At 65.5% G+C, this 9,992-nt stretch overlaps 1 protein-coding gene across 1 annotated transcript; it reads left to right on the forward strand.

The window, feature by feature from the left end:
* Positions 1-2,449: 2,449 nt before the first annotated feature.
* Kcnk1 (potassium two pore domain channel subfamily K member 1) lies at positions 2,450-8,413 on the forward strand. The gene is given in 4 exon segments (XM_048367995.1): positions 2,450-2,506; positions 3,034-3,489; positions 3,491-3,545; positions 8,150-8,413. Coding segments are annotated over 4 exon segments (828 nt in total). The 3' UTR covers positions 8,410-8,413.
* The last annotated feature ends 1,579 nt before the right edge of the window (positions 8,414-9,992 follow it).

Below are 9,992 nucleotides of genomic sequence, written 5' to 3' on the forward strand. Positions count from 1 at the left end.
GAGGTGATCATAATTCAGGCGGGCGGGCGGGGCGGGCGGGCGGGGCGGATCAGGTGAATGGAGGACGCGGGAGAGGCTGTTCTGAAGCTGCCCGGGTGTTGCCGCGGGTCAGACCCACCCGAGCCCCGGTCGAGGTGTGAGGCAGCGAGGGCGTGGCGTGGCTGTGGGAAGGCGCGGTGTGGCGTGTCATGGCGGCTTCGAGCTGAGCCCCGGCCGCCTTCCTCGCAGCACTGGGATGGCGGCGGGGATCCCCGCAGAGGTCGGGGTCAGGCGGGGGCCTGCAGGAGGCGTGTGACCCGGCTCTTGGAGTCAGTATTGGGTTCCCAGTCTGCAGACTCACCGGGAGCTGGGGGAGGGGAGGGGTCACATGACCTGGGGCTGCAGAGGTGGGGGGCGGCTGGAGCCATCTGTGCAGCACACACGTCCACAGGTGCACCCCTGTGCGGGGGAGGCCGGTGCCACCTGGGGGCGCCCGAGGCGGGGCTGGCGGGGCTGGCGGGGGAGGGCTCCGTGCTCACCCGTGGTCTGCGTCGGAAGCGAAGTCGGGGCTGCGGCGCCCCGTGGCCCCGTGGCTCCGTGGCGGCTGTCGAGGCGCGGAGGGTCCGCTCCGAGGGACACGCCGGCTCACCGATGGCGGGAGGAGGCCGCGATGCGCCGAGCTGAGGGCGGCGGGGCCTTCGCCCCCAGGGCTCCGGGTGAGGACGGCGAGGCCTGGGAATGCGGGCTCAGCTCCGGTGTCGGGGAGCCCAGGGCCTCGCTGCAGAGGGCGGCCCTGCCGCCCAGAAGAGGGCCGTGCGGGGGGGGGTGCACGTGTGCGTGTGCATGGGGTGTGTGTACGCGTGTGTATGAGTGCACAGTGTGCGTGTGCATGGGCGTGTGTGCACGTGTGTATGAGTGCACAGTGTGCGTGTGCATGGGGTGTGTGTACGCGTGTGTATGAGTGCACAGTGTGCGTGTGCATGGGTGTGTGTGCACGTGTGTATGAGTGCACAGTGTGCGTGTGCATGGTGTGTGTGCATGGTGTGTGCCTGGGGTGTGTGTACGCATGTGTATGAGTGCACAGTGCGTGTGCATGGGCGTGTGTGCACGTGTGTATGAGTGCACAGTGTGCGTGTGCATGGGGTGTGTGTACGCAATGTGTATGAGTGCACAGTGTGCGTGTGCATGGGGTGTGTGTACGCGTGTGTGAGTGCACAGTGTGCGTGTGCATGGGTGTGTGTGCACGTGTGTATGAGTGCACAGTGTGCGTGTGCATGGGTGTGTGTGCACGTGTGTAGGGCGGCAAGTACACAAGGACAAGTCCCAGGTCTGCCACCCCAGGCTGGCGTGGAGCAGCTCTCTAGGGGTCCTGATAAACCCCAGCTCACGGTGAGGCTCAACCACACCGCCCCCTGGTGGCTGAGGGGGCGGCGGGCGGCTTCCATAGGCCTGACGGTTCTTTAGCCCTAATAAGGAATTCAGCTCAGGGCTCTTAGCAAGGACTGAGTCTTAGTAGTGTCAGGTCCCCGGTGACACTGGAGCCGCAAACCCCAGGTGAGAAAACTGCCCGGGGGGCCTGGGGGGCCCCTGGGGACCTGGGGGGGGCCCTGGGACCTGGGGGGGCCTGGGGAGACCTGAGGTGGCCCGGGGGGACCTGGGGGGGGCGCCTGGCCACTGCTGACTGGCTGCTGTACTTGGCTCACGGCCATCTATAACGGAAGTCTTTATCTTCACCAGCGTGTGTGTGTGTGTGTGTGTGTGTGGTGTGTGTGTGTGTTGTATCGTATCCCAGGAATCTGCACCTGCTAACGGTGTGGCACTTCCCGGTGGGGAAGGGAGGGGCGCGGGTCCGGTTGGATTCCACCTCGAGCCTGGCCGCTGTGCTGAGCGTCTGCAGGCTTGGCCGGGGGGGCCCGGGGCGGTGCTGCCGCAAGCACAGGCGTGTACCGCCCGTCCTCCTGTGTTCCCCGCCGGGCAGGGATTATGCGCGTGCCAGTCATTTTCTCGGGCTCTGATTTCATGAGGAACGCAGGAAGCAGGCTTTTGCGCGAGCTGACGTGTTCAGGCTTGTTCCTGGTGGAACTTCTGGGAGGAGGCGTTCACGGGGTTTGAAAGGGGCCCCGGCCTGGCTGGCTTCTCTCTGCCTGGCCTTTCTTGGTGAAGGACCCTTTTGTTTTTTTGGCCAGTCCTGGTCCTTGGACCTCAGGGCCTGAGCACCGTCCCTGGCTCCTTTTTTGCTCAAGGCTAGCACTCTGCCACCTGAGCCACAGCGCCACTTCTGGCCGTTTTCTATATATGTGGTGCTGGGGAATCGAACCGAGAGCTTCATGTATACGAGGCAAGCACTCTTACCACTAGGCCATATTCCCAGCCGGGTGAAGGACCTTTAAGGGGATTTGGGCTCACACTAAGACCCAAGTGTTTCCACACTTTCGGGTGAGGGCTTGGTGGCATCTTCGAATGTTTGGAAATGACTGACAAGAGAGAGAGAACACAAGGAACTGTCGGTTCCCGAGAGCCCATTTCGGTAGCTTCCGTGTAAGCTGTGTTGCCGGTGGCCCACACCTGTCGTCCTAGCTGCTCAGGAGGCTGAGGCCTGAGGATCAGGGTTCAAAGCCAGCCAGGCAGTGAGACTCTTGTGTCCAGTTGACCACCAACAAGCCAGAAGCGGAGCTGTGTCTCAAGCGGTAGAGCGCCAGCCTTGAGTGAAAATAGCTCGAGGACAGCGTCCAGGCCCTGAGGTCAAGCCCTAAGGTTCACACACACAGACACACACACACACACACACACACACACACACTCTGTATGGATGAGGAGGGGTGGGTCTATTGAGTGGCTCACTGTGTACTTTGCTGGGCCCTCCGTCGGTGCCCGCCCTGTGCACACACACCCGCTGTTTGCACACACGTACTGCCGGTTCTCCTCACACACCTTTACTTTCAAGGATTCCTGGAACCTTCCGGAGTGGTCTGCTGGCAGTGGGGGGGGGGGGAGGGTGCTGGTGTGGAGACACTGAGTGGGTGAGGGCGGGCGGGATGGAGCTGCCCGGGGAAGGGGCGTCGGGGAGGAGCTGGTTCTGCGGGTCACGCGTGGCCCCCCCCTTCTTGGGTTTCCCTCCCCCGGCCCCCCCCCGGCCCGCTGCCCACTCGGCGCCTCTCCCCTCCCGCAGGGTACGGCCACACGGTGCCCCTGTCGGACGGCGGCAAGGCCTTCTGCATCGTCTACTCGGTCCTGGGCATCCCCTTCACCCTGCTCTTCCTGACGGCCGTGGTGCAGCGCGTGACCGTCCACGTCTCCCGCAGGCACGTCCTCTACGTCCACCTCCGCTGGGGCTTCTCCAGGCAGATGGTGGCCCTGGCCCACGCCGTCCTGCTGGGCGTCGTCACCGTGGCCTGCTTCTTCTTCATCCCGGCCGCCGTGTTCTCCGTCCTGGAGGAAGACTGGAACTTCCTCGAGTCCTTCTACTTCTGCTTCATCTCCCTGAGCACCATCGGCCTGGGCGACTACGTTGCCGGGGGAGGGCTACAACCAGAGGTTCAGGGAGCTCTACAAGATCGGCATCACCTGTGAGTCCCGGGCCCCTGGGTCCCCTCCGCCCCGCCCCTGGGTCCCCCCTTCCCTGCCCCTGGGTCCCCCCTTCCCTGCCTGGCTGCCCTAGACTCACACCTTCTCACGACCTCCATCTCGTGCCAGCCGGGTGCCTGTCAGCAGGGGTCTGAGGTCCAAGGATCGTGGTTCAAAGCCCACCTGGGCAGGGAGTGGAGCTGAGGGTCCAATGGTGGAGGGAGCAAGGAGGGAGGAGGGCGGGAGGGAGGGAGGGAGGAAGGGAGGGAGGGAGGGAGGGAGGGAGGGAGGGAGGAAGGAAAAACTGAGGGAGGAAGGAAGGAAGGAAGGAAGGAGGGAAGGGAGGGAAGGAAGGAAGGAAGGAAGGAAGGAAGGAAGGAAGGAAGGAAAAACTGAGGGAGGAAGGAAGGAAGGAAGGAAGGAAGGAGGGAAGGGAGGGAGGGAGGAAGGAAGGAAGGAAGGAAGGGAAGAAGGAAGGGAGGGAGGAAGGGAGGGAGGGAGGGAAGGGAGGGAAGGGGGAAGGGAGGGAGGAAGGAAGGAAGGAAGGGAGGGAGGAAGGGAGGGAAGGGGAGGAGGGAGGGAGGAAGGAAGGAAGGGAGGAAGAGCTGAGGGACAGCGTCCAGTTCCTGAATTCAAGCCCGAGGCCCAGCACGAAAACTAAACCTAGAACCCCGCGGAACCTCCGCTACTCATGTTTCACACACAGCTTTCAATCGCTTACCAGTTGCTTAACCTAAAGCTGAGTCCCAGTGTAAACCCGCGCGGTCAGCGCACACCGTGCGTGATGGGCGGCGTCATGAAGCGTGCGGCCCCTGTGGGAGGGAGCGCGAGAGAGAGAGCCACGCCTCGGTGCGGACGGCGCACGCCCGCCCGCCCCGCTCTTGAACTTCCCGGGGAGTCCCGAGCTCGCTCGGCCGTCTCCTTTCCGGAGAGGCGGCCTGGCGTTCAGTGCGCTCGGGACCCTGTAGAAACAGGCACGGGAGTCAGGGGGCTCTTCATAACTTTACAATGACTCTTGTTTGTTTTTTTGGCCAGTCCTGGGCCTTGGACTCAGGGCTGAGCACTGTCCCTGGCTTCTTCCGCTCAAGGCTAGCACTCTGCACTTGAGCCACAGCGCCACTTCTGGCCGTTTTCTGTATATGTGGCGCTGAGGAATGGAACCCAGGGCTTCATGTATACGAGGCAGGCACTCTTGCCACTAGGCCGTATCCCCAGCCCGACTCTTGTTTTGATTTAGCACATCTTACAAAGCGTGAGGTCCCGTTCACAAGGCGCGCTCTCTCCGTCCCGTGCTCACGGTGGATCCTTGGATTCGGGGTCTCTGACGCTCGGCGTGCTCGCTTGAGCTGGTCCTCGAGCCACGTCTGCGCTCCTGGCTTTCCGCTGGCTGACAGGGCGCTGTGTCTGGTGGACTTTGCTGTCTGCCCCGCTGGCTCTGAGCGGGGGTCCTCGGCCTCGGCCCGCTGCGGAGGGGGCCTCTGAGCGGGGGTCCTCAGCCCTCGGCCCGCTGCGGAGGGGGCTCTGAGCGGGGGTCCTCAGCCCTCGGCCCGCTGCGGGGCCGGCTCTGAGCGGGGGTCCTCAGCCCTCGGCCCGCTGCGGAGGGGGCTCTGAGCGGGGGTCCTCAGCCCTCGGCCCGCTGCGGGGCCGGCTCTGAGCGGGGGTCCTCAGCCCTCGGCCCGCTGCGGAGGGGGCTCTGAGCGGGGGTCCTCAGCCCTCGGCCCGCTGCGGAGGGGGCTCTGAGCGGGGGTCCTCAGCCCTCGGCCCGCTGCGGGGCCGGCTCTGAGCGGGGGTCCTCAGCCCTCGGCCCGCTGCGGAGGGGGCTTCTGAGCGGGGGTCCTCAGCCCTCGGCCCGCTGCGGGGCCGGCTCTGAGCGGGGGTCCTCGGCCCTCGGCCCGCTGCGGGGCCGGCTCTGAGCGGGGGGTCCTCAGCCCTCGGCCCGCTGCGGAGGGGGCTCTGAGCGGGGCTCCTCAGCCCTCGGCCCGCTGCGGAGGGGCTCTGAGCGGGGGTCCTCAGCCCTCGGCCCGCTGCGGGGCCGGCTCTGAGCGGGGGTCCTCAGCCCTTGGCCCGCTGCGGAGCTGGCCCCGCGCAGCCCCCTTCCTGCCCGCGTCCTCCCGGGGTCTGCGCGGCCTCGCGATGCACACACGGGCTTCCCAGGGCCGGGCGCGCGCACCTTGGCACCAAGCCCGGGGGCTCCCCAGGCCTCTGCTCTCGAGTCCGCGGGGCTTGGGGCAGCGAGCCCCCCAGGAGGCTCTCGGGGTCCCTGAGGGCTACTTCGGCGCCCACCCCGGGCTTTGCTGGTGGGCTCCGCGCCCGCCCGCGTGCCCCTCCGGGGACCGGCTCCTGCTCGCTCGGGGTCGGCAGGGCCTTTTCTTTTTCATGTTCCCACCCCTCGCCCTTCGATATCGCCCCAAGAAGCTGAGGGCCGCGTCCCATGAATTGGCCTCTTTGTGACTCACAGAACGTAATGACCGGGCGTCCAGATGCGGGCGGCTCGGCCCCGTGGCCGTCACCATGGCGACCGCTGCTGCCTCCCCCCCCCCTCCCTCCCCGATGGGTGGTGAGGGCCACGGAATTACAGGGTGGGGCTTTTTTGTCGTGGTTTGGTTTGGTTTTCCTGTGTGAATTCAGCAGCACTCTCCTTTAAGGATGCAGCTCGTCAGTGAGCTCTTGCTCTTCCGTTTTCTTCACGTGTGGGGCAGTGGAATGCGTGTGTCCACACGTGTGGGGCAGTGGAGCGCGTGTGTATCACACGTGTGGGCGGTGGAGCGCGTGTGTCACGTGTGGGGTGCGGTGGAGCGCGTGTGTGACACGTGTGGGGCGGTGGAGCGCGTGTGTGACGCGTGTGGGGCGGTGGAGTGCGTGTGTCACGCGTGTGGGGCGGGTAGAGTGCGTGTGTGTCACACGTGTGGGGCGGTGGAGCGCGTGTGTCACGTGTGGGGCGGTGGAGTGTGTGTGACGCGTGTGGGGCGGTGGAGTGTGTGTGACACGTGTGTCACACGTGTGGGGCGGTGGAACACGTGTGTCCACACGTGTGGAGCGGTGGGGTGCGGTGTGTGACGCGTGTGGGGCGGTGGGGCGCGTGTGTGACGCGTGTGGGGCGGTGGAGTTCGTGTGTGACGCGTGTGGGGCGGTGGAGTGCGTGTGTCACGTGTGGGGGCGGTGGAGTGCGTGTGACGCGTGTGGGGCGGTGGAAACATGTGTGTCACACGTGTGGGGCGGTGGGGTGCGTGTGTGACGCGTGTGGGGCAGTGGAGCGCGTGTGTGACGCATGTGGGGCGGGTGGAGTGCGTGTGTGACACGAGTGTCACACGTGTGGGGCGGTGGAACACGTGTGTGACGCGTGTGGGGCAGTGGAGTGCGTGTGTGATGCGTGTGCGGCGGGGGAGTGTGTCACACGTGTGTGGGTGTAATGCGTGTGTCACACGTGTGGGGCGGTGGAGTGCATGTGTCACGTGTGTGTGATGCATGTGGGGTGGTGGAGCGCATGTGATGCCTCCCCCCCTTGTCACACGCCTGTGGTGCTGTCTCTCCCCCCTCCCCCTCTTTGTCGCACGCCCGTGGGGCTGTCTCTCCACCCCCTTTGTCGCACGCCCGTGGGGCTGCCTTCCCTCCCCCCCTTTGTCGCACGCCCGTGGGGCTGCCTTCCCTCCCCCCCTTTGTCGCACGCCCGTGGGGCTGTCCCCCCCCTTTGTCGCACGCCCGTGGGGCTGTCTCCCCCCTCTCCCCTTTGTCGCACGCCCGTGGGGCTGTCTGCCACCCCAGGGTCTGGTTAAACAGCGAGGAAGGCGGCGTCAGGCCTGAGTCTTGGGGATCGCAGGCAGGCCGGGGGTGCTCACAGACCCCCCCCCCGGGGCGGTGCCCCCCGAGTCCGCGTGCCCGGCCAGCGGGAGCCTTGCAGCTCGCGGGGTTTCTGGAAACCGCCCCTACGTGTTTTGCCACGGATCCGCGAAGTTAGCGTTTTCCTTATTCTCGGGTTTGGTTTCGTCTCCCGCTGCTTCCTGGATTTTAATTTGCTGTTCGGAAGCTGAGGTTTGGAGGATGTGGAGTCTAGCTTAAAACGGACACGCTCCGTCACCCACGGCGAGGGCGCGGCTTCCCCTGGGGGCGAGCGGCTCCCGGGCGCCGAGTGACCCGAGGAGGCCCGGGGCTGAGGACGGCGGTTCAAAGCCAGCGCAGGCGGGGAAGCCCGCGAGACGCGTGTCCTCCAACCCGCAGAAAGCGGGGAGCGCGGAGCTACGGCCCACGGGGTGGAGCCCCAGCCTCGAGGGGAGGCCGGGGGACCGCGCCCCGGCCCTGACTTCAAGCCCCAGCTCGGGCGCGCGCGCACACACACACACACACATGCACGCACGCTCGGGTACTAAGTTAGCGGTGGGTTTTGCGGGCCTCCTGAGGTTGGCAGCTCGCCCCACGTGCTCGTTCTCCCACGTTGCCCCCCCGCCGGGCAGCTCCTCCCTCTCTGAGCCGGGGACGTGGGGCCTTCTTAGGACTGGGACCCCTCGCCCCGACGCCCTCCTCGGCCCTCCTGCCCGGGGGGCGGGGCCAGGCCCCGGGGCGCGTGGGTGGGGGGGCCCTGAGACGCCGCTGCCCTGTGCCGTCCACGCAGGCTACCTGCTGCTGGGCCTGATCGCCATGCTGGTGGTGCTGGAGACGTTCTGCGAGCTCCACGAGCTGAAGAAGTTCCGGAAGATGTTCTACGTGAAGAAGGACGAGGACGAGGACCAGGTGCGCATCGTGGAGGAGGACCAGCTCTCCTTCTCCTCCCTCGCCGAGCAGGCGGCCGGCGCCAAGGAGGCGCAGAGGCAGAACGAGCCCTTCGCGGGGACCCCGGCGCCCGACGGCCCCGACGGCTCTGTGAACCACTGAGGGACGGCGGCGGGGTGCGCGGGGTCGGGGCGGCTCCCCGCCTCGGAGTCTCCGCCGCGTCCGTTCCCAGGAGAGCACAGAAGCCGAGGGGACGCTGCCCCGAGAAACGCGGACTGATCGCGGTCTTTAAAGTGGAGCAGAGGACGCGCGCACTGTCGGGTACCGGGGAGGGGTGCGCTGTCGGGTGCCCGGGAGGGGGTGCACTGTCGGGTGCCCGGGAGGGGGTGCGCTGTCGGGTGCCCGGGAGGGGGTGCACTGTCGGGTGCCCGGGGAGGGGTGCGCCCTGTCGGGTGCCCGGGAGGGGTGCACTGTCGGTACCGGGGAGGGGTGTGCTGTGCTCCCTTCCTTCACGGGTGGCAAAAAGCTCGGCTCCACTACCGGGAAGTGAATACTTGAAGCAATAGCTGCGGTGGAGGACAGCGGATTTTCTACTTTTTCACGGGGGATGTTGGGTTTGCATAGGAATCGTTTAGCCGAGGGCTAAATAGCAGCCTTTATATTTAAAAGCAAAAAAAAAGAAACTGTAGAGAAGGGTTTTATAACTAGCTTTGCAGCGCCCCGATTTGCATGCGCCTATCCAAAATGATTATTTTTGTAGACTCTAAGTGCCCTCCACTATTTATAACAACTAGGTTACCACTAACCGTGTACATAGGACATATACAGATGTTTATAAACCTGTACATCTGGTTTAGCTCAGCGGGCTTCATCGTCCCTCTTAATCCAGGATTATAGACAGTTTTTCTTTTGATTTCTCTTCCTGCTTGCTGAAGAATCTGGGATTCCCATGGGCGAGCGGAACGAAAAGCTGACGCGTGAAGAGCCATTGTGCTCTACGGCAGTGAACGTTCCAGACCGCAGGTGGATGGGGTCACAGCGGACGCCCACATAGGTCCTATATGCACAGATTCTGTTGTTTGGAGGGAAGAAGCGGCGACGGCAGGGTTTGTGGGAACGTGAGGAGGGGGGTGATGTTTTACAGCCACGGGACTGAAGCACGGACCTTGGACGCAGCGTCCCGGGTGAGCAAATCCTGTTACGTGATACTCCCAGCATTCTCAGTGCAGAAGCCGAAATAAACGGAAGCCATGGCCAGCTGCGATCCTGTGTGTTCATGCATCGAACGCCTCCCCGGGGAGAAAGTGGGGTGTGGGGCACGGGGGAGGGAGGGGGAGAAGAGGGGGACAAGGAGTGGGCATGAGGTAGGCACGGGGGAGGTGGGCAGGGGGGTAGGTGTGGGGGGCAGCGCCGTGGGGGTCAAAGGGGAGGAGGGTATGTGGGGGGAGGGGTGCAGGGTGGGTGGTGCGTGGGGGGAGGTGGCTCACCCTTCCCGTGGCCCCGCCCCTCCTCACCTTCCCTGTGGCCCTGCCCCTCGCCCTCCCGTGGCCCCGCCCTCCTCACCCTCCCCGTGGCCCCGCCCCTCGCCCCTCCCCGTGGCCCCGCCCCTCATCCTCCTGCGTAGCCCCGCCCCTCTGCCTTCACAGAGGGATTTGCTTCCAAGCTGAACAAGTGGAGGGGCCAGATGGGAGGGGGAACCCCGGATGGAGGGGGGACCCCGGATGGAGGGGGGGGGCCGGGGATCT

This window comes from Perognathus longimembris, chromosome 18, assembly GCF_023159225.1.
Source record: "Perognathus longimembris pacificus isolate PPM17 chromosome 18, ASM2315922v1, whole genome shotgun sequence".
Lineage (NCBI taxonomy): Eukaryota > Metazoa > Chordata > Mammalia > Rodentia > Heteromyidae > Perognathus > Perognathus longimembris.